Here is a 25,146-nt window from a genome sequence, read left to right as displayed (position 1 = left end):
GTAAAACTTTGTGTTTCAGAAAAAATGACTTGCAAAAACATGCGTCATTATTTTCACATTCATTCATTTGAATTAATATAAAAAATAAGACGCAGCTAATCATAATATAAAATATGTATAATATAACATAAAATTTAAATAAAACATAAAATTTATAGAACATAAATTGCATAAAACATAAAATTATAATAAACATAATTTGCATAAAACATAAAATTTATATTATCCAACACAACTCTTTCTTTATCGTTTTCAACTAACATGTAAAAATTTGAGTTATAGAAAAAAATAACCCTTAAAAATATAACCATCAGCAATAGACCTCGCCTTAGTCCATATGAATATTAAACATAAAATATATTTAAGTAGAACAGTTCAATATATTGAACGATGTGATATATTAACTGTCCCATTTTCCATTTCTTTGTCAGAGTTCTTCAACAAGTGACCACACAGATTGTCCTAGCCTATCATCTGCATCTGTCGATAAAATGCTGAAAGAAGTTCATACCCTGATCGATGGACTAAAAATTAAAGACGAAGCAATTAAGGTGATCGATTCGAATAGATGTGTTTACTATTTTCCGCACTATCTTCACGGTGCTTAATTAATTGTTTCATCTTTCCAGGGGCTTCAGGAGGAGTGTACCAGAAGGCTAGACAAAATACAGATTCTCCAGCGCAGTGTTCAGGTTTTACAAGATCAGCTGACTCAGAGCACGCAACACCACAGCAGTGTCTGTCAAGAGAAAGATAACATGATATCTCAATTGCAACATTCACTCAAAGAATCGGAAGATACTGTCAAAGTAAGCTGAAAGAGTGAATTGCATTTTAATTTTTTTTTTTAAAATCAAGTCTTGCCTGCCAAAACATTAACATTTGATATTAATCAGTTGCAATAAATAGATCTAGTCTTTTAAAAACATTGTCACATCGCAATTATAACGTTTAATAGTAGAATCGGAAGATACTGTTAAACTAGACTGAAACTGTTCGATATAGCATATCGCATTTTAATATTTTTTAATCAGGTCTTGTCTGTTAAAACAGTGCTTCCCAACACTTCCATCGCTGAGGACCGGTCAACTTTTGACAATTTTATCTCAATCTTCTGAGAGGGCTGTCGTTGATTGCTTATGTTTTAGATGATTTTGATTCAGTAATTTTATTTTAAAGTTGTATTTTAACATGTCTTCAATACAAAATAGAATTAAATGAGCGATATTGGTGCTGTGACATCTCACAGCTCCCAGTTAACCTCTCGTTCATAAAAAGCCGTGCAAACTGAAAAATATACCACAGTGTATAAAATGGAAATAATTTAATGTTCTTTGGGTGGTCTGGTATCATTTGATCCACGGACCGGTACCGGTTCGCTGTATTGGGGACCACTGTGTTAAAACATTAATATTCAATACTAATCAGTAACTGTAGATCGTTTATGGATCTAGTCTATCAAAACAGTAAAATGCTTCAACTGAAAAATTCACTTAAAGAATCGGAGGATGCTGTCAAAGTAAGTTAAAACAGTGTTACACAACCCAGATAGCAGTATAAGGTTGATTTAAATTTCAGCATCAGCTTTTATCACGTAATCCCAACAAGGTTTAAAAATGATTAGCAAATAAACCATGCAAGCTTGAAACTAAATTAAATTTAACTATGCTAGTTCCCGTGCAATAAGGATACAATTAAGAGTGCAAAAACATCCTTTTATATCGAAATTACATATACCTTTACATAAAACAAAGCTAGAAGAACGTTCTGAAGTCAATTGTAAATCAACCTTCGCAAACCAAAAGTAAAAAAGCCTTCTCAAACCGAGAATGAATTCACCTTCTTATATCGAGGTTTAAAAATCCTTTAAAAAAATTTAAATTAAAAAATATTTTATAAAAAGGGTATTTATTTTTTTACAATCTAAAAAGCCAAAAAATTAGTACACGCATTTCCATTATATTCTTATCCCTTTTGCTGAACAATTGTACACTTCAAAATAATAATATTTTATTAGGCTACAATCGAAGTTTTATAGAAATTGAGCAATTTATTTGATTCGAAGTTTTCATAAGCTATAATTCCATAAGATTAAAGGGCTGTAACTTTCAAAAAAATCATTTTTGTCTCCTAATGGGAGCTGCCTTTATATGATAATAACCATGTATAGCCCACTGTGTGAACTTAAACTCTTTTGCCTGAAAACAATCAGAATTAAGTTGTTTATTCTACCTAAAAACATTTTTTCGTGAAGATAATTAAACTCAGAAACACTTATCACGATAAATGTTTTATTAATAATCTCTTCACACAGAGTCTACTGAGCGAGAAGACCAAAGTCGTCATCGAAGGTGAGAATACGATACAAGAGCTACAAGAGATCATCCAGCAGAAAGACGTGATGCTGAAAAGGATACAAAATCAACTTGAGGAGGCACTCGACACAAAGGAAACCGAATTACAACAGCTTAGAGACACCTTGGATTCTAGGCAGAAAGATATAGATGCAAAACAACGAGATCTGGAGGAATCACACGAAGAACTCTTTAGGTAATACTTATTCATAATTTTTTTCCGTTTTCGTAATGTTTTTCTTGTGTCTTTCGGTCAGCAAGCGCAAAAATTTTGCTAGAACTTTTTCGAAATTTTCATGGTCGTAATTGGATGGGCTGTATCCTAAGTCAGCTACTATTTCAGTTGTATTGAAATGCTGACTTAAATGAGTCGCTACCGGGTTATTTCCTACTATTGCATCAGGATTTATTTCGATTTACCGGACGTTACAACATTAATTCATAACAGTAGATGAAATTGCCGTTTAAGCGAGCTTATTGTCTCAATAAGCAAACACATATTTAATAATGGAATGGCAGTAAACAGATTAAAAAATGAAATCGACACAATTGCCTCTTTTTTCTTTATTTTGAACAACTATTTTGATTATACATATACATTATTATACATATCTGAAATAAGCTGCTTTTGCCTTCAGATTCAGGCACTAACATTTACGACAGAAATGGCTGAACAAGTTTCTGCAACAAAAAAAAGAAGAAAAAAAAATAAAGTGCAATATTTTTAGCTGTCGTTGATAACAGTGTATTATGATTTTAGTAGTCAAGAAGGAAGATGGGGGCATGATAGATATATGATCAACAAAAACGCATTGTTTTGAAGTGGGAGTAGGGTTTTTGAAAATAGCCGAAGAACTTTTAATATATATTTAAGAATATAACTTAGCCAGTGGTCGTTCTAAAATCAAATACCTTCCCAATACCTGCTGATTTCCTCATCGTGGCAGAAGGGTGCTCCTAGATGAGATGGGTGAAGTACGTCGGAAGATTTTCTCCTGGTAGACCCACCTTAGGCGTGAAGGCAATCCCATTTCATCCTGATAAAATCAGTAGGCACGGGAGTTACTTCAGCCTCCTATAACTAAAAGCCTCCACACGGTTTTTTGTAGGTAGTCCGATCAGACCACTATGAAGGTAAACAAGTTTTCAAAAGAATCATTTAATAAAAAATCTAGTAAAAATAAGGGAGTGGTAGCTAATATATGTCTGAAAATTTGTTTAATTTTTGAATATGATTGGTTTGTCTTATTTACTTGTCAATCACTACAGATTCAATTCACAAATATATATGATAAATTTCTCTCAATTACTTTTAAAACGGAATTTAGATTAATGCGCACAACTGGTTCACTTTTTAAATAGTCTTCGCAGACTACTTAATGAAAAACCGTCTGACCGCTTTCTAATGTAGGAGATAATGCTTCAGCATTCGGACTTGGTCCGGGGTGCTCCAGTCTTTTTGATCGATCGAAGCTGAATAATTTGTGTGTCTTTACAGCAACTTAGAAACTTGTCGTAATGGTGAACTTATCGTAATGTGCCGTAATTGTTATATCGAGATTCAGCTTTATTTTTTCCTACCTTTTTATTATTTTTTAACACAAAACAAATTATACGTCAGCCAAAAAAGTAAAAAAAATTAATTAAAAGAAAGATTAAATTTACTTTCCCTCGGCCTACCAAAAATTTTCCAAAAACTCATTTTCAAAATTTCCTAACACAATTAGGGGTGTTTAACTACTTAATACTTCTATATATACACAAATGCTATATTGAAATAGTGGACCAAATTCAAAAATGGTATTAGCTTCACTTTCATATTCATAAAAAGTCATTTATCTTATTTTAAATAACATAATTAATAATATTTCTAAAAAGTCATTTAACTTATTTTTGGTGCGAAACCGAAGGCACCAAAAATCTTTCTTTTCAGAAAAAAACAATACACTCATTAAACTTGAGGATTCTCTATTTCAAAATAAACAAAAGTAGAGTAAGCCAACAATCAAATAATGCCTTTTTTATATACAACGAAATTTAATACAAATAACCGTCAATTTAATTAATCGCCGTCTATTTCCTTTTATTTAATATTTTTTAAAACAAAAAATTAAATAAAAATTAAATTAAATAAAAATTAAATAAATTCACTTTAAGCTATTTTTTTTTAATTTACTAATAAACAATGGTGATTAAAGTAAAGTTGCATTGTCCCTTTTTACAAAACACAATTGTCAAGGAAATCTGCTTTTAAAATTAAATTATCTATGTGCTTCGAATTTTATGAAATACGATTAAATTACATCGACACATTTACTTTATTAAAATTTTTAAAGATTTATAATTCGATTTAAAAAAACCCTTAGAAAATATTAAAACAATTATATTAAAGTAAGATCTTATATTAAGGTATACTAATACTCAGCAGAAAAGCCTTCTTCTTTCTTCACTATCCAAACCTTTACAATATTCTAAACAGGAATTCTCAAATTCAATTAACGAGCGAACAAGAAATGGAAAAAAAAAACTTTTAGTAATGAAAGGCCCTATCGAGACAAAGATCCAATTTACTTGAATCGCATTTAAATTAGTTTGCGACGTTTAAAGAAAATGAAAGTACCTTCAAGAAATTTACATACAGAAAAGTACAGACTCTTACGAATTCAAGTAAAATATTGACTCCAACTTAAACTTAATGAAAATATCCGGATAAAAAGCAAAGTCGATTTTTGAAGATAAGGTTAACAAACCTAAATTTGAAATTACGCTAGAAATGAAAAAAATTATACGTTATTAAAATTGTTCTCCTTAATTGCGAAGGTATTTTTTTAATTAAATGCAGAAGAAACTTTTAAAACTTTGCTAACAAATTATTTGCGCTAAGTATTGCAATAGGGAATATTATTTTGATGATAATGTTCAAATAGCGGATATTTTTCAGTCCAAAGAATGTGTTAATAGCTTCAATTTGTTTTATATATAAAAAGAAAAATGAATTATTTTAAGCTCAACTATTTTTTAAACTGTTTAAATAATATTAAAGTTATGTAAGGGTTTATATAAGGGTTTAAGGCCACGACAGCACAGTTTTGTGGTTTCTATTAACACTTGGACACGCCGTGCTCTTTCGAATTAAGATAGAAAAGTTCGCCTTTCGTTTGATAATAAAGCACGTTAGGGTGAAAGTACGTCTTAGCTCCGATCCACACGGATAGATGGCAACACTGCTCATATTTGAGGTCGCTTCCTCAATTTAGACATGAATCTGAAAGGGAAGGAAATTTTCTCTTTATCCATGTACCCATGGTACTGTCAGTGACGGACCACAGGACTTTCGATTCAACATATTTTATGAGCACGTATATCGCATATATTCGGTGAGTCTTAGCCGAGTCGAGGATCGAACCCCGGATCCTGAGGGCTGGTTTTCAATTCTCAAACCATTTTTTACATTTTATTTTATGACCGCTGTTGAACAGCCGACCCAATTTTTCGGTTTACGACTACTAATGTTCACAGCCGTAGCCTTGCAATTTTGAACCAATCCAGCAGACAAGGAAACTCTTGGATCAGTACCCCCAGAGGTATTGATTTGTTATGCGAACATGGAGGACATTCTCAAACCATTGGTGTACCCTAGCCACGCACAAAATTTAATGCTCTGCACTGTCTTCGTGAAGGACTGGAGTTTTACTCCAGATGTTTTGAAGCCAGTCCTGCTTCAGATCTATGGACGCCAGCTTGTTTAGTGGTGGCAGGTGTGCAATACTAACCACATTTCCGACCTTTATGTCATTGCTTTTGAAGTTGTGAAACCTCAACTCTTACGACCTGACTGACAACAGGCTGTAGTAGGAGTGCATAATTTTTAAAGGAATGCTATAATAAGAATGACTTCATCCCGTTCTTATTTCTGCCACTTATAACCGGCGTTGAACAGCCGACCCAATTTTGAATTTACAAATATAAATGTTTCACTTCGTAGGCTAGTAATTTTGATCGCAATCCAGAAGATAAGGAAACTACTAGATCATTGGGACAAACTAGCCTCCATTGAGAACTTTTTGATGCTTTGACTAGAGAGCTTTTCATGCTTTTTGAAGCCCGCATTTGCGTTACATGGAGAGGAAAACCACGAAAATCTCCCTTGGTTAGCCCGACGGCAAGAGTAATCTATCCTTGATATATCTACCACAGAGAATTTTTTACGTCAGCAGTGTAGTTGGTGGGTGCGAGCCAGGTGCATAATTCATATCAACCAGACATCACTGAAATTTGAACCTAGTTAACCTCATCAAGAGGTGCTCTATTTTAGCCATTTAAAATTTATACTCATAATTCTGAGATACCTTTTGGTTTAGTTAGTATCACGCTTAATCCGGAATGCCGTTTACGCTCTCATTGAGTCAACCCAGGTTAAAATCCCAACCAGGACTAGTCGATTTGTACACTGATTCACATCTCGCACCAATCACAGTACTGACGTAAAATGTTCCTCGTTATACGAGAAGGCACATTATGTATTAAAATCCCCTTGCTGTAGCAAACTTTCGTAGTTGCCTTCTTTGTGTAACTCAAATGTGTGTCACTTTCATTAAAAAAAATTTAACTCTTATTGGGAGCATGTCTCAATGCTTGATCCGGAAATTCTCTTCACCTTCTGGGCTGAGTTCAAATACTCTGAGTTCAACTGTTAGAACTACCCATGCGATGAATTGGCGTTTAAAGCAAATCTGAATTCGATTTCAAAAATAGTACAAAATGCTGGCTTAATGCTTGATCCAGAAATTCTCTTCATCTCCTGGGCTGAGTTCAAATACGCTGAATCAAATTGTTAGAACTACTCATACGATGAATTGGCGTTTAAAGCAAATCTGAATTCGATTTCAAAAATAGTACAAAATGCTGGCTTAATGCTTGATCCAGAAATTCTCTTCATCTCCTGGGCTGAGTTCAAATACGCTGAATCAAACTGTTAGAACTACCCATGCGATAAATTGGCGTTTAAAGCAAATCTGAATTCGATTTCAAAAATAGTACAAAATGCTGGCTTAATGCTTGATCCAGAAATTCTCTTCATCTCCTGGGCTGAGTTCAAATACGCTGAATCAAACTGTTAGAACTACTCATACGATGAATTGGCGTTTAAAGCAAATCTGAATTCGATTTCAAAAATAATACTAAGTGCTGGCTCAATGCTTGATCCTGAAATTAATTTCACCTCCTGGGCTGAGTTCAAATACGCTGAATCAAATTGTTAGAACTACTCATACGATGAATTGGCGTTTAAAGCAAATCTGAATTCGATTTCAAAAATAGTACAAAATGCTGGCTTAATGCTTGATCCAGAAATTCTCTTCATCTCCTGGGCTGAGTTCAAATACGCTGAATCAAACTGTTAGAACTACCCATGCGATGAATTGGCGTTTAAAGCAAATCTGAATTCGATTTCAAAAATAGTACAAAATGCTGGCTTAATGCTTGATCCAGAAATTCTCTTCATCTCCTGGGCTGAGTTCAAATACGCTGAATCAAACTGTTAGAACTACTCATACGATGAATTGGCGTTTAAAGCAAATCTGAATTCGATTTCAAAAATAATACTAAGTGCTGGCTCAATGCTTGATCCTGAAATTAATTTCACCTCCTGGGCTGAGTTCAAATACGCTGAATCAAATTGTTAGAACTACTCATACGATGAATTAGCGTTTAAAGCAAATCTGAATTCGATTTCAAAAATAGTACAAAATGCTGGCTTAATGCTTGATCCAGAAATTCTCTTCATCTCCTGGGCTGAGTTCAAATACGCTGAATCAAACTGTTAGAACTACCCATGCGATGAATTGGCGTTTAAAGCAAATCTGAATTCGATTTCAAAAATAGTACAAAATGCTGGCTTAATGCTTGATCCAGAAATTCTCTTCATCTCCTGGGCTGAGTTCAAATACGCTGAATCAAACTGTTAGAACTACTCATACGATGAATTGGCGTTTAAAGCAAATCTGAATTCGATTTCAAAAAAAAATACTAAGTGCTGGCTCAATGCTTGATCCTGAAATTAATTTCACCTCCTGGGCTGAGTTCAAATACGCTGAATCAAATTGTTAGAACTACTCATACGATGAATTGGCGTTTAAAGCAAATCTGAATTCGATTTCAAAAATAGTACAAAATGCTGGCTTAATGCTTGATCCAGAAATTCTCTTCATCTCCTGGGCTGAGTTCAAATACGCTGAATCAAACTGTTAGAACTACCCATGCGATGAATTGGCGTTTAAAGCAAATCTGAATTCGATTTCAAAAATAGTACAAAATGCTGGCTTAATGCTTGATCCAGAAATTCTCTTCATCTCCTGGGCTGAGTTCAAATACGCTGAATCAAACTGTTAGAACTTCTCATACGATGAATTGGCGTTTAAAGCAAATCTGAATTCGATTTAAAAAATAATACTAAGTGCTGGCTCAATGCTTGATCCTGAAATTAATTTCACCTCCTGGGCTGAGTTCAAATACGCTGAATCAAATTGTTAGAACTACTCATACGATGAATTGGCGTTTAAAGCAAATCTGAATTCGATTTCAAAAATAGTACAAAATGCTGGCTTAATGCTTGATCCAGAAATTCTCTTCATCTCCTGGGCTGAGTTCAAATACGCTGAATCAAACTGTTAGAACTACTCATACGATGAATTGGCGTTTAAAGCAAATCTGAATTCGATTTCAAAAATAATACTAAGTGCTGGCTCAATGCTTGATCCTGAAATTAATTTCACCTCCTGGGCTGAGTTCAAATACGCTGAATCAAACTGTTAGAACTACCCATGCGATGAATTGGCGTTTAAAGCAAATCTGAATTCGATTTCAAAAATAGTACAAAATGCTGGCTTAATGCTTGATCCAGAAATTCTCTTCATCTCCTGGGCTGAGTTCAAATACGCTGAATCAAACTGTTAGAACTACTCATACGATGAATTGGCGTTTAAAGCAAATCTGAATTCGATTTCAAAAATAGTACAAAATGCTGGCTTAATGCTTGATCCAGAAATTCTCTTCATCTCCTGGGCTGAGTTCAAATACGCTGAATCAAATTGTTAGAACTACTCATACGATGAATTGGCGTTTAAAGCAAATCTGAATTCGATTTCAAAAATAGTACAAAATGCTGGCTTAATGCTTGATCCAGAAATTCTCTTCATCTCCTGGGCTGAGTTCAAATACGCTGAATCAAACTGTTAGAACTACCCATGCGATGAATTGGCGTTTAAAGCAAATCTGAATTCGATTTCAAAAATAGTACAAAATGCTGGCTTAATGCTTGATCCAGAAATTCTCTTCATCTCCTGGGCTGAGTTCAAATACGCTGAATCAAACTGTTAGAACTACTCATACGATGAATTGGCGTTTGAAGCAAATCTGAATTCGATTTCAAAAATAGTACAAAATGCTGGCTTAATGCTTGATCCAGAAATTCTCTTCATCTCCTGGACTGAGTTCAAATACGCTGAATCAAACTGTTAGAACTACTCAAACGATGAATTGGCGTTTAAAGCAAATCTGAATTCGCATTTCAAAAATAGTACAAAATGCTGGCTTAATGCTTGATCCAGAAATTCTCTTCATCTCCTGGGCTGAGTTCAAATACGCTGAATCAAACTGTTAGAACTACCCATGCGATGAATTGGCGTTTAAAGCAAATCTGAATTCGATTTCAAAAATAGTACAAAATGCTGGCTTAATGCTTGATCCAGAAATTCTCTTCATCTCCTGGGCTGAGTTCAAATACGCTGAATCAAACTGTTAGAACTACTCATACGATGAATTGGCGTTTAAAGCAAATCTGAATTCGATTTCAAAAATAATACTAAGTGCTGGCTCAATGCTTGATCCTGAAATTAATTTCACCTCCTGGGCTGAGTTCAAATACGCTGAATCAAATTGTTAGAACTACTCATACGATGAATTAGCGTTTAAAGCAAATCTGAATTCGATTTCAAAAATAGTACAAAATGCTGGCTTAATGCTTGATCCAGAAATTCTCTTCATCTCCTGGGCTGAGTTCAAATACGCTGAATCAAACTGTTAGAACTACCCATGCGATGAATTGGCGTTTAAAGCAAATCTGAATTCGATTTCAAAAATAGTACAAAATGCTGGCTTAATGCTTGATCCAGAAATTCTCTTCATCTCCTGGGCTGAGTTCAAATACGCTGAATCAAACTGTTAGAACTGCTACTCATACGATGAATTGGCGTTTAAAGCAAATCTGAATTCGATTTCAAAAAAAATACTAAGTGCTGGCTCAATGCTTGATCCTGAAATTAATTTCACCTCCTGGGCTGAGTTCAAATACGCTGAATCAAATTGTTAGAACTACTCATACGATGAATTGGCGTTTAAAGCAAATCTGAATTCGATTTCAAAAATAGTACAAAATGCTGGCTTAATGCTTGATCCAGAAATTCTCTTCATCTCCTGGGCTGAGTTCAAATACGCTGAATCAAACTGTTAGAACTACCCATGCGATGAATTGGCGTTTAAAGCAAATCTGAATTCGATTTCAAAAATAGTACAAAATGCTGGCTCAATGCTTGATCCTGAAATTAATTTCACCTCCTGGGCTGAGTTCAAATACGCTGAATCAAATTGTTAGAACTACTCATACGATGAATTGGCGTTTAAAGCAAATCTGAATTCGATTTCAAAAATAGTACAAAATGCTGGCTTAATGCTTGATCCAGAAATTCTCTTCATCTCCTGGGCTGAGTTCAAATACGCTGAATCAAACTGTTAGAACTACCCATGCGATGAATTGGCGTTTAAAGCAAATCTGAATTCGATTTCAAAAATAGTACAAAATGCTGGCTTAATGCTTGATCCAGAAATTCTCTTCATCTCCTGGGCTGAGTTCAAATACGCTGAATCAAACTGTTAGAACTACTCATACGATGAATTGGCGTTTAAAGCAAATCTGAATTCGATTTCAAAAATAATACTAAGTGCTGGCTCAATGCTTGATCCTGAAATTAATTTCACCTCCTGGGCTGAGTTCAAATACGCTGAATCAAATTGTTAGAACTACTCATACGATGAATTAGCGTTTAAAGCAAATCTGAATTCGATTTCAAAAATAGTACAAAATGCTGGCTTAATGCTTGATCCAGAAATTCTCTTCATCTCCTGGGCTGAGTTCAAATACGCTGAATCAAACTGTTAGAACTACCCATGCGATGAATTGGCGTTTAAAGCAAATCTGAATTCGATTTCAAAAATAGTACAAAATGCTGGCTTAATGCTTGATCCAGAAATTCTCTTCATCTCCTGGGCTGAGTTCAAATACGCTGAATCAAACTGTTAGAACTACTCATACGATGAATTGGCGTTTAAAGCAAATCTGAATTCGATTTCAAAAAAAATACTAAGTGCTGGCTCAATGCTTGATCCTGAAATTAATTTCACCTCCTGGGCTGAGTTCAAATACGCTGAATCAAATTGTTAGAACTACTCATACGATGAATTGGCGTTTAAAGCAAATCTGAATTCGATTTCAAAAATAGTACAAAATGCTGGCTTAATGCTTGATCCAGAAATTCTCTTCATCTCCTGGGCTGAGTTCAAATACGCTGAATCAAACTGTTAGAACTACCCATGCGATGAATTGGCGTTTAAAGCAAATCTGAATTCGATTTCAAAAATAGTACAAAATGCTGGCTTAATGCTTGATCCAGAAATTCTCTTCATCTCCTGGGCTGAGTTCAAATACGCTGAATCAAACTGTTAGAACTTCTCATACGATGAATTGGCGTTTAAAGCAAATCTGAATTCGATTTCAAAAATAATACTAAGTGCTGGCTCAATGCTTGATCCTGAAATTAATTTCACCTCCTGGGCTGAGTTCAAATACGCTGAATCAAATTGTTAGAACTACTCATACGATGAATTGGCGTTTAAAGCAAATCTGAATTCGATTTCAAAAAGAGTACAAAATGCTGGCTTAATGCTTGATCCAGAAATTCTCTTCATCTCCTGGGCTGAGTTCAAATACGCTGAATCAAACTGTTAGAACTACTCATACGATGAATTGGCGTTTAAAGCAAATCTGAATTCGATTTCAAAAATAATACTAAGTGCTGGCTCAATGCTTGATCCTGAAATTAATTTCACCTCCTGGGCTGAGTTCAAATACGCTGAATCAAACTGTTAGAACTACCCATGCGATGAATTGGCGTTTAAAGCAAATCTGAATTCGATTTCAAAAATAGTACAAAATGCTGGCTTAATGCTTGATCCAGAAATTCTCTTCATCTCCTGGGCTGAGTTCAAATACGCTGAATCAAACTGTTAGAACTACTCATACGATGAATTGGCGTTTAAAGCAAATCTGAATTCGATTTCAAAAATAGTACAAAATGCTGGCTTAATGCTTGATCCAGAAATTCTCTTCATCTCCTGGGCTGAGTTCAAATACGCTGAATCAAATTGTTAGAACTACTCATACGATGAATTGGCGTTTAAAGCAAATCTGAATTCGATTTCAAAAATAGTACAAAATGCTGGCTTAATGCTTGATCCAGAAATTCTCTTCATCTCCTGGGCTGAGTTCAAATACGCTGAATCAAACTGTTAGAACTACCCATGCGATGAATTGGCGTTTAAAGCAAATCTGAATTCGATTTCAAAAATAGTACAAAATGCTGGCTTAATGCTTGATCCAGAAATTCTCTTCATCTCCTGGGCTGAGTTCAAATACGCTGAATCAAACTGTTAGAACTACTCATACGATGAATTGGCGTTTGAAGCAAATCTGAATTCGATTTCAAAAATAGTACAAAATGCTGGCTTAATGCTTGATCCAGAAATTCTCTTCATCTCCTGGACTGAGTTCAAATACGCTGAATCAAACTGTTAGAACTACTCAAACGATGAATTGGCGTTTAAAGCAAATCTGAATTCGCATTTCAAAAATAGTACAAAATGCTGGCTTAATGCTTGATCCAGAAATTCTCTTCATCTCCTGGGCTGAGTTCAAATACGCTGAATCAAACTGTTAGAACTACCCATGCGATGAATTGGCGTTTAAAGCAAATCTGAATTCGATTTCAAAAATAGTACAAAATGCTGGCTTAATGCTTGATCCAGAAATTCTCTTCATCTCCTGGGCTGAGTTCAAATACGCTGAATCAAACTGTTAGAACTACTCATACGATGAATTGGCGTTTAAAGCAAATCTGAATTCGATTTCAAAAATAATACTAAGTGCTGGCTCAATGCTTGATCCTGAAATTAATTTCACCTCCTGGGCTGAGTTCAAATACGCTGAATCAAATTGTTAGAACTACTCATACGATGAATTAGCGTTTAAAGCAAATCTGAATTCGATTTCAAAAATAGTACAAAATGCTGGCTTAATGCTTGATCCAGAAATTCTCTTCATCTCCTGGGCTGAGTTCAAATACGCTGAATCAAACTGTTAGAACTACCCATGCGATGAATTGGCGTTTAAAGCAAATCTGAATTCGATTTCAAAAATAGTACAAAATGCTGGCTTAATGCTTGATCCAGAAATTCTCTTCATCTCCTGGGCTGAGTTCAAATACGCTGAATCAAACTGTTAGAACTACTCATACGATGAATTGGCGTTTAAAGCAAATCTGAATTCGATTTCAAAAAAAATACTAAGTGCTGGCTCAATGCTTGATCCTGAAATTAATTTCACCTCCTGGGCTGAGTTCAAATACGCTGAATCAAATTGTTAGAACTACTCATACGATGAATTGGCGTTTAAAGCAAATCTGAATTCGATTTCAAAAATAGTACAAAATGCTGGCTTAATGCTTGATCCAGAAATTCTCTTCATCTCCTGGGCTGAGTTCAAATACGCTGAATCAAACTGTTAGAACTACCCATGCGATGAATTGGCGTTTAAAGCAAATCTGAATTCGATTTCAAAAATAGTACAAAATGCTGGCTTAATGCTTGATCCAGAAATTCTCTTCATCTCCTGGGCTGAGTTCAAATACGCTGAATCAAACTGTTAGAACTACTCATACGATGAATTGGCGTTTAAAGCAAATCTGAATTCGATTTCAAAAATAATACTAAGTGCTGGCTCAATGCTTGATCCTGAAATTAATTTCACCTCCTGGGCTGAGTTCAAATACGCTGAATCAAATTGTTAGAACTACTCATACGATGAATTGGCGTTTAAAGCAAATCTGAATTCGATTTCAAAAATAGTACAAAATGCTGGCTTAATGCTTGATCCAGAAATTCTCTTCATCTCCTGGGCTGAGTTCAAATACGCTGAATCAAACTGTTAGAACTACTCATACGATGAATTGGCGTTTAAAGCAAATCTGAATTCGATTTCAAAAATAATACTAAGTGCTGGCTCAATGCTTGATCCTGAAATTAATTTCACCTCCTGGGCTGAGTTCAAATACGCTGAATCAAACTGTTAGAACTACCCATGCGATGAATTGGCGTTTAAAGCAAATCTGAATTCGATTTCAAAAATAGTACAAAATGCTGGCTTAATGCTTGATCCAGAAATTCTCTTCATCTCCTGGGCTGAGTTCAAATACGCTGAATCAAACTGTTAGAACTACTCATACGATGAATTGGCGTTTAAAGCAAATCTGAATTCGATTTCAAAAATAGTACAAAATGCTGGCTTAATGCTTGATCCAGAAATTCTCTTCATCTCCTGGGCTGAGTTCAAATACGCTGAATCAAATTGTTAGAACTACTCATACGATGAATTGGCGTTTAAAGCAAATCTGAATTCGATTTCAAAAATAGTACAAAATGCTGGCTTAATGCTTGATCCAGAAATTCTCTTCATCTCCTGGGCTGAGTTCAAATACGCTGAATCAAACTGTTAGAACTACCCATGCGATGAATTGGCGTTTAAAGCAAATCTGAATTCGATTTCAAAAATAGTACAAAATGCTGGCTTAATGCTTGATCCAGAAATTCTCTTCATCTCCTGGGCTGAGTTCAAATACGCTGAATCAAACTGTTAGAACTACTCATACGATGAATTGGCGTTTAAAGCAAATCTGAATTCGATTTCAAAAATAGTACAAAATGCTGGCTTAATGCTTGATCCAGAAATTCTCTTCATCTCCTGGACTGAGTTCAAATACGCTGAATCAAACTGTTAGAACTACTCAAACGATGAATTGGCGTTTAAAGCAAATCTGAATTCGCATTTCAAAAATAGTACAAAATGCTGGCTTAATGCTTGATCCAGAAATTCTCTTCATCTCCTGGTCTGAGTTCAAATACGCTGAATCAAACTGTTAGAACTACCCATGCGATGAATTGGCGTTTAAAGCAAATCTGATTCGATTTCAAAAATAGTACAAAATGCTGGCTTAATGCTTGATCCAGAAATTCTCTTCATCTCCTGGGCTGAGTTCAAATACGCTGAATCAAACTGTTAGAACTACCCATGCGATGAATTGGCGTTTAAAGCAAATCTGAATTCGATTTCAAAAATAGTACAAAATGCTGGCTTAATGCTTGATCCAGAAATTCTCTTCATCTCCTGGGCTGAGTTCAAATACGCTGAATCAAACTGTTAGAACTACTCAAACGATGAATTGGCGTTTAAAGCAAATCTGAATTCGATTTCAAAAATAATACAAGGTGCTGGCTCAATGCTTGATCCAGAAATTCTCTTCATCTCCTGGGCTGAGTTTAAATACTCTGAGTCAAACTGTTAGAACTACCCATACGATGAATTGGCGTTTAAAGCAAATCTGAATTCGATTTCAAAAATAATACAAAATGCTGGCTCAATGCTTGATCCTGAAATTAATTTCACCTCCTGGGCTGAGTTCAAATACGCTGAATCAAATTGTTAGAACTACTCATACGATGAATTAGCGTTTAAAGCAAATCTGAATTCGATTTCAAAAATAGTACAAAATGCTGGCTTAATGCTTGATCCAGAAATTCTCTTCATCTCCTGGGCTGAGTTCAAATACGCTGAATCAAACTGTTAGAACTACCCATGCGATGAATTGGCGTTTAAAGCAAATCTGAATTCGATTTCAAAAATAGTACAAAATGCTGGCTTAATGCTTGATCCAGAAATTCTCTTCATCTCCTGGGCTGAGTTCAAATACGCTGAATCAAACTGTTAGAACTACTCATACGATGAATTGGCGTTTAAAGCAAATCTGAATTCGATTTCAAAAAAAATACTAAGTGCTGGCTCAATGCTTGATCCTGAAATTAATTTCACCTCCTGGGCTGAGTTCAAATACGCTGAATCAAATTGTTAGAACTACTCATACGATGAATTGGCGTTTAAAGCAAATCTGAATTCGATTTCAAAAATAGTACAAAATGCTGGCTTAATGCTTGATCCAGAAATTCTCTTCATCTCCTGGGCTGAGTTCAAATACGCTGAATCAAACTGTTAGAACTACCCATGCGATGAATTGGCGTTTAAAGCAAATCTGAATTCGATTTCAAAAATAGTACAAAATGCTGGCTTAATGCTTGATCCAGAAATTCTCTTCATCTCCTGGGCTGAGTTCAAATACGCTGAATCAAACTGTTAGAACTACTCATACGATGAATTGGCGTTTAAAGCAAATCTGAATTCGATTTCAAAAATAATACTAAGTGCTGGCTCAATGCTTGATCCTGAAATTAATTTCACCTCCTGGGCTGAGTTCAAATACGCTGAATCAAATTGTTAGAACTACTCATACGATGAATTGGCGTTTAAAGCAAATCTGAATTCGATTTCAAAAATAGTACAAAATGCTGGCTTAATGCTTGATCCAGAAATTCTCTTCATCTCCTGGGCTGAGTTCAAATACGCTGAATCAAACTGTTAGAACTACTCATACGATGAATTGGCGTTTAAAGCAAATCTGAATTCGATTTCAAAAATAATACTAAGTGCTGGCTCAATGCTTGATCCTGAAATTAATTTCACCTCCTGGGCTGAGTTCAAATACGCTGAATCAAACTGTTAGAACTACCCATGCGATGAATTGGCGTTTAAAGCAAATCTGAATTCGATTTCAAAAATAGTACAAAATGCTGGCTTAATGCTTGATCCAGAAATTCTCTTCATCTCCTGGGCTGAGTTCAAATACGCTGAATCAAACTGTTAGAACTACTCATACGATGAATTGGCGTTTAAAGCAAATCTGAATTCGATTTCAAAAATAGTACAAAATGCTGGCTTAATGCTTGATCCAGAAATTCTCTTCATCTCCTGGGCTGAGTTCAAATACGCTGAATCAAATTGTTAGAACTACTCATACGATGAATTGGCGTTTAAAGCAAATCTGAATTCGATTTCAAAAATAGTACAAAATGCTGGCTTAATGCTTGATCCAGAAATTCTCTTCATCTCCTGGGCTGAGTTCAAATACGCTGAATCAAACTGTTAGAACTACCCATGCGATGAATTGGCGTTTAAAGCAAATCTGAATTCGATTTCAAAAATAGTACAAAATGCTGGCTTAATGCTTGATCCAGAAATTCTCTTCATCTCCTGGGCTGAGTTCAAATACGCTGAATCAAACTGTTAGAACTACTCATACGATGAATTGGCGTTTAAAGCAAATCTGAATTCGATTTCAAAAATAGTACAAAATGCTGGCTTAATGCTTGATCCAGAAATTCTCTTCATCTCCTGGACTGAGTTCAAATACGCTGAATCAAACTGTTAGAACTACTCAAACGATGAATTGGCGTTTAAAGCAAATCTGAATTCGCATTTCAAAAATAGTACAAAATGCTGGCTTAATGCTTGATCCAGAAATTCTCTTCATCTCCTGGTCTGAGTTCAAATACGCTGAATCAAACTGTTAGAACTACCCATGCGATGAATTGGCGTTTAAAGCAAATCTGATTCGATTTCAAAAATAGTACAAAATGCTGGCTTAATGCTTGATCCAGAAATTCTCTTCATCTCCTGGGCTGAGTTCAAATACGCTGAATCAAACTGTTAGAACTACCCATGCGATGAATTGGCGTTTAAAGCAAATCTGAATTCGATTTCAAAAATAGTACAAAATGCTGGCTTAATGCTTGATCCAGAAATTCTCTTCATCTCCTGGGCTGAGTTCAAATACGCTGAATCAAACTGTTAGAACTACCCATGCGATGAATTGGCGTTTAAAGCAAATCTGAATTCGATTTCAAAAATAGTACAAAATGCTGGCTCAATGCTTGATCCTGAAATTAATTTCACCTCCTGGGCTGAGTTCAAATACGCTGAATCAAATTGTTAGAACTACTCATACGATGAATTGGCGTTTAAAGCAAATCTGAATTCGATTTCAAAAATAGTACAAAATGCTGGCTTAATGCTTGATCCAGAAATTCTCTTCATCTCCTGGGCTGAGTTCAAATACGCTGAATCAAACTGTTAGAACTACCCATGCGATGAATTGGCGTTTAAAGCAAATCTGAATTCGATTTCAAAAATAGTACAAAATGCTGGCTTAATGCTTGATCCAGAAATTCTCTTCATCTCCTGGGCTGAGTTCAAATACGCTGAATCAAACTGTTAGAACTACTCATACGATGAATTGGCGTTTAAAGCAAATCTGAATTCGATTTCAAAAATAATACTAAGTGCTGGCTCAATGCTTGATCCTGAAATTAATTTCACCTCCTGGGCTGAGTTCAAATACGCTGAATCAAATTGTTAGAACTACTCATACGATGAATTAGCGTTTAAAGCAAATCTGAATTCGATTTCAAAAATAGTACAAAATGCTGGCTTAATGCTTGATCCAGAAATTCTCTTCATCTCCTGGGCTGAGTTCAAATACGCTGAATCAAACTGTTAGAACTACCCATGCGATGAATTGGCGTTTAAAGCAAATCTGAATTCGATTTCAAAAATAGTACAAAATGCTGGCTTAATGCTTGATCCAGAAATTCTCTTCATCTCCTGGGCTGAGTTCAAATACGCTGAATCAAACTGTTAGAACTACTCATACGATGAATTGGCGTTTAAAGCAAATCTGAATTCGATTTCAAAAAAAATACTAAGTGCTGGCTCAATGCTTGATCCTGAAATTAATTTCACCTCCTGGGCTGAGTTCAAATACGCTGAATCAAATTGTTAGAACTACTCATACGATGAATTGGCGTTTAAAGCAAATCTGAATTCGATTTCAAAAATAGTACAAAATGCTGGCTTAATGCTTGATCCAGAAATTCTCTTCATCTCCTGGGCTGAGTTCAAATACGCTGAATCAAACTGTTAGAACTACCCATGCGATGAATTGGCGTTTAAAGCAAATCTGAATTCGATTTCAAAAATAGTACAAAATGCTGGCTTAATGCTTGATCCAGAAATTCTCTTCATCTCCTGGGCTGAGTTCAAATACGCTGAATCAAACTGTTAGAACTTCTCATACGATGAATTGGCGTTTAAAGCAAATCTGAATTCGATTTCAAAAATAATACTAAGTGCTGGCTCAATGCTTGATCCTGAAATTAATTTCACCTCCTGGGCTGAGTTCAAATACGCTGAATCAAATTGTTAGAACTACTCATACGATGAATTGGCGTTTAAAGCAAATCTGAATTCGATTTCAAAAAGAGTACAAAATGCTGGCTTAATGCTTGATCCAGAAATTCTCTTCATCTCCTGGGCTGAGTTCAAATACGCTGAATCAAACTGTTAGAACTACTCATACGATGAATTGGCGTTTAAAGCAAATCTGAATTCGATTTCAAAAATAATACTAAGTGCTGGCTCAATGCTTGATCCTGAAATTAATTTCACCTCCTGGGCTGAGTTCAAATACGCTGAATCAAACTGTTAGAACTACCCATGCGATGAATTGGCGTTTAAAGCAAATCTGAATTCGATTTCAAAAATAGTACAAAATGCTGGCTTAATGCTTGATCCAGAAATTCTCTTCATCTCCTGGGCTGAGTTCAAATACGCTGAATCAAACTGTTAGAACTACTCAAACGATGAATTGGCGTTTAAAGCAAATCTGAATTCGATTTCAAAAATAATACAAGGTGCTGGCTCAATGCTTGATCCAGAAATTCTCTTCATCTCCTGGGCTGAGTTTAAATACTCTGAGTCAAACTGTTAGAACTACCCATACGATGAATTGGCGTTTAAAGCAAATCTGAATTCGATTTCAAAAATAATACAAAATGCTGGCTCAATGCTTGATCCTGAAATTAATTTCACCTCCTGGGCTGAGTTCAAATACGCTGAATCAAATTGTTAGAACTACTCATACGATGAATTAGCGTTTAAAGCAAATCTGAATTCGATTTCAAAAATAGTACAAAATGCTGGCTTAATGCTTGATCCAGAAATTCTCTTCATCTCCTGGGCTGAGTTCAAATACGCTGAATCAAACTGTTAGAACTACCCATGCGATGAATTGGCGTTTAAAGCAAATCTGAATTCGATTTCAAAAATAGTACAAAATGCTGGCTTAATGCTTGATCCAGAAATTCTCTTCATCTCCTGGGCTGAGTTCAAATACGCTGAATCAAACTGTTAGAACTACTCATACGATGAATTGGCGTTTAAAGCAAATCTGAATTCGATTTCAAAAAAAATACTAAGTGCTGGCTCAATGCTTGATCCTGAAATTAATTTCACCTCCTGGGCTGAGTTCAAATACGCTGAATCAAATTGTTAGAACTACTCATACGATGAATTGGCGTTTAAAGCAAATCTGAATTCGATTTCAAAAATAGTACAAAATGCTGGCTTAATGCTTGATCCAGAAATTCTCTTCATCTCCTGGGCTGAGTTCAAATACGCTGAATCAAACTGTTAGAACTACCCATGCGATGAATTGGCGTTTAAAGCAAATCTGAATTCGATTTCAAAAATAGTACAAAATGCTGGCTTAATGCTTGATCCAGAAATTCTCTTCATCTCCTGGGCTGAGTTCAAATACGCTGAATCAAACTGTTAGAACTACTCATACGATGAATTGGCGTTTAAAGCAAATCTGAATTCGATTTCAAAAATAATACTAAGTGCTGGCTCAATGCTTGATCCTGAAATTAATTTCACCTCCTGGGCTGAGTTCAAATACGCTGAATCAAATTGTTAGAACTACTCATACGATGAATTGGCGTTTAAAGCAAATCTGAATTCGATTTCAAAAATAGTACAAAATGCTGGCTTAATGCTTGATCCAGAAATTCTCTTCATCTCCTGGGCTGAGTTCAAATACGCTGAATCAAACTGTTAGAACTACTCATACGATGAATTGGCGTTTAAAGCAAATCTGAATTCGATTTCAAAAATAATACTAAGTGCTGGCTCAATGCTTGATCCTGAAATTAATTTCACCTCCTGGGCTGAGTTCAAATACGCTGAATCAAACTGTTAGAACTACCCATGCGATGAATTGGCGTTTAAAGCAAATCTGAATTCGATTTCAAAAATAGTACAAAATGCTGGCTTAATGCTTGATCCAGAAATTCTCTTCATCTCCTGGGCTGAGTTCAAATACGCTGAATCAAACTGTTAGAACTACTCATACGATGAATTGGCGTTTAAAGCAAATCTGAATTCGATTTCAAAAATAGTACAAAATGCTGGCTTAATGCTTGATCCAGAAATTCTCTTCATCTCCTGGGCTGAGTTCAAATACGCTGAATCAAATTGTTAGAACTACTCATACGATGAATTGGCGTTTAAAGCAAATCTGAATTCGATTTCAAAAATAGTACAAAATGCTGGCTTAATGCTTGATCCAGAAATTCTCTTCATCTCCTGGGCTGAGTTCAAATACGCTGAATCAAACTGTTAGAACTACCCATGCGATGAATTGGCGTTTAAAGCAAATCTGAATTCGATTTCAAAAATAGTACAAAATGCTGGCTTAATGCTTGATCCAGAAATTCTCTTCATCTCCTGGGCTGAGTTCAAATACGCTGAATCAAACTGTTAGAACTACTCATACGATGAATTGGCGTTTAAAGCAAATCTGAATTCGATTTCAAAAATAGTACAAAATGCTGGCTTAATGCTTGATCCAGAAATTCTCTTCATCTCCTGGACTGAGTTCAAATACGCTGAATCAAACTGTTAGAACTACTCAAACGATGAATTGGCGTTTAAAGCAAATCTGAATTCGCATTTCAAAAATAGTACAAAATGCTGGCTTAATGCTTGATCCAGAAATTCTCTTCATCTCCTGGTCTGAGTTCAAATACGCTGAATCAAACTGTTAGAACTACCCATGCGATGAATTGGCGTTTAAAGCAAATCTGATTCGATTTCAAAAATAGTACAAAATGCTGGCTTAATGCTTGATCCAGAAATTCTCTTCATCTCCTGGGCTGAGTTCAAATACGCTGAATCAAACTGTTAGAACTACCCATGCGATGAATTGGCGTTTAAAGCAAATCTGAATTCGATTTCAAAAATAGTACAAAATGCTGGCTTAATGCTTGATCCAGAAATTCTCTTCATCTCCTGGGCTGAGTTCAAATACGCTGAATCAAACTGTTAGAACTACCCATGCGATGAATTGGCGTTTAAAGCAAATCTGAATTCGATTTCAAAAATAGTACAAAATGCTGGCTCAATGCTTGATCCTGAAATTAATTTCACCTCCTGGGCTGAGTTCAAATACGCTGAATCAAATTGTTAGAACTACTCATACGATGAATTGGCGTTTAAAGCAAATCTGAATTCGATTTCAAAAATAGTACAAAATGCTGGCTTAATGCTTGATCCAGAAATTCTCTTCATCTCCTGGGCTGAGTTCAAATACGCTGAATCAAACTGTTAGAACTACCCATGCGATGAATTGGCGTTTAAAGCAAATCTGAATTCGATTTCAAAAATAGTACAAAATGCTGGCTTAATGCTTGATCCAGAAATTCTCTTCATCTCCTGGGCTGAGTTCAAATACGCTGAATCAAACTGTTAGAACTACTCATACGATGAATTGGCGTTTAAAGCAAATCTGAATTCGATTTCAAAAATAATACTAAGTGCTGGCTCAATGCTTGATCCTGAAATTAATTTCACCTCCTGGGCTGAGTTCAAATACGCTGAATCAAATTGTTAGAACTACTCATACGATGAATTAGCGTTTAAAGCAAATCTGAATTCGATTTCAAAAATAGTACAAAATGCTGGCTTAATGCTTGATCCAGAAATTCTCTTCATCTCCTGGGCTGAGTTCAAATACGCTGAATCAAACTGTTAGAACTACCCATGCGATGAATTGGCGTTTAAAGCAAATCTGAATTCGATTTCAAAAATAGTACAAAATGCTGGCTTAATGCTTGATCCAGAAATTCTCTTCATCTCCTGGGCTGAGTTCAAATACGCTGAATCAAACTGTTAGAACTACTCATACGATGAATTGGCGTTTAAAGCAAATCTGAATTCGATTTCAAAAAAAATACTAAGTGCTGGCTCAATGCTTGATCCTGAAATTAATTTCACCTCCTGGGCTGAGTTCAAATACGCTGAATCAAATTGTTAGAACTACTCATACGATGAATTGGCGTTTAAAGCAAATCTGAATTCGATTTCAAAAATAGTACAAAATGCTGGCTTAATGCTTGATCCAGAAATTCTCTTCATCTCCTGGGCTGAGTTCAAATACGCTGAATCAAACTGTTAGAACTACCCATGCGATGAATTGGCGTTTAAAGCAAATCTGAATTCGATTTCAAAAATAGTACAAAATGCTGGCTTAATGCTTGATCCAGAAATTCTCTTCATCTCCTGGGCTGAGTTCAATTACGCTGAATCAAACTGTTAGAACTTCTCATACGATGAATTGGCGTTTAAAGCAAATCTGAATTCGATTTCAAAAATAATACTAAGTGCTGGCTCAATGCTTGATCCTGAAATTAATTTCACCTCCTGGGCTGAGTTCAAATACGCTGAATCAAATTGTTAGAACTACTCATACGATGAATTGGCGTTTAAAGCAAATCTGAATTCGATTTCAAAAAGAGTACAAAATGCTGGCTTAATGCTTGATCCAGAAATTCTCTTCATCTCCTGGGCTGAGTTCAAATACGCTGAATCAAACTGTTAGAACTACTCATACGATGAATTGGCGTTTAAAGCAAATCTGAATTCGATTTCAAAAATAATACTAAGTGCTGGCTCAATGCTTGATCCTGAAATTAATTTCACCTCCTGGGCTGAGTTCAAATACGCTGAATCAAACTGTTAGAACTACCCATGCGATGAATTGGCGTTTAAAGCAAATCTGAATTCGATTTCAAAAATAGTACAAAATGCTGGCTTAATGCTTGATCCAGAAATTCTCTTCATCTCCTGGGCTGAGTTCAAATACGCTGAATCAAACTGTTAGAACTACTCATACGATGAATTGGCGTTTAAAGCAAATCTGAATTCGATTTCAAAAATAGTACAAAATGCTGGCTTAATGCTTGATCCAGAAATTCTCTTCATCTCCTGGGCTGAGTTCAAATACGCTGAATCAAATTGTTAGAACTACTCATACGATGAATTGGCGTTTAAAGCAAATCTGAATTCGATTTCAAAAATAGTACAAAATGCTGGCTTAATGCTTGATCCAGAAATTCTCTTCATCTCCTGGGCTGAGTTCAAATACGCTGAATCAAACTGTTAGAACTACCCATGCGATGAATTGGCGTTTAAAGCAAATCTGAATTCGATTTCAAAAATAGTACAAAATGCTGGCTTAATGCTTGATCCAGAAATTCTCTTCATCTCCTGGGCTGAGTTCAAATACGCTGAATCAAACTGTTAGAACTACTCATACGATGAATTGGCGTTTGAAGCAAATCTGAA

At 35.4% G+C, this 25,146-nt stretch overlaps 1 protein-coding gene across 4 annotated transcripts in view; it reads left to right on the top strand.

Annotated features, from left to right (window-relative positions):
* The window catches only part of LOC107451053 (uncharacterized), a 265,442-nt gene that overhangs the window by 210,212 nt on the left and 30,084 nt on the right, over nucleotides 1-25,146 (top strand). For all 4 annotated transcript variants that reach the window (XM_087157487.1, XM_087157488.1, XM_087157486.1 and 1 more), the window contains 3 exons: nucleotides 432-551; nucleotides 630-809; nucleotides 2,315-2,550. In XM_087157487.1, the coding sequence (XP_087013613.1) occupies nucleotides 432-551; nucleotides 630-809; nucleotides 2,315-2,550 (536 nt within the window). The remainder of the gene's footprint in view (nucleotides 1-431; nucleotides 552-629; nucleotides 810-2,314; nucleotides 2,551-25,146) is intronic.

Source organism: Parasteatoda tepidariorum, chromosome 2 (genome assembly GCF_982258835.1).
Source record: "Parasteatoda tepidariorum strain Cologne lab strain chromosome 2, Ptep-v5.0, whole genome shotgun sequence".
Lineage (NCBI taxonomy): Eukaryota > Metazoa > Arthropoda > Arachnida > Araneae > Theridiidae > Parasteatoda > Parasteatoda tepidariorum.
The sequence above is the reverse complement of the archived record's forward strand: the minus strand, read 5'-3'. Positions and strand labels throughout refer to the sequence as shown.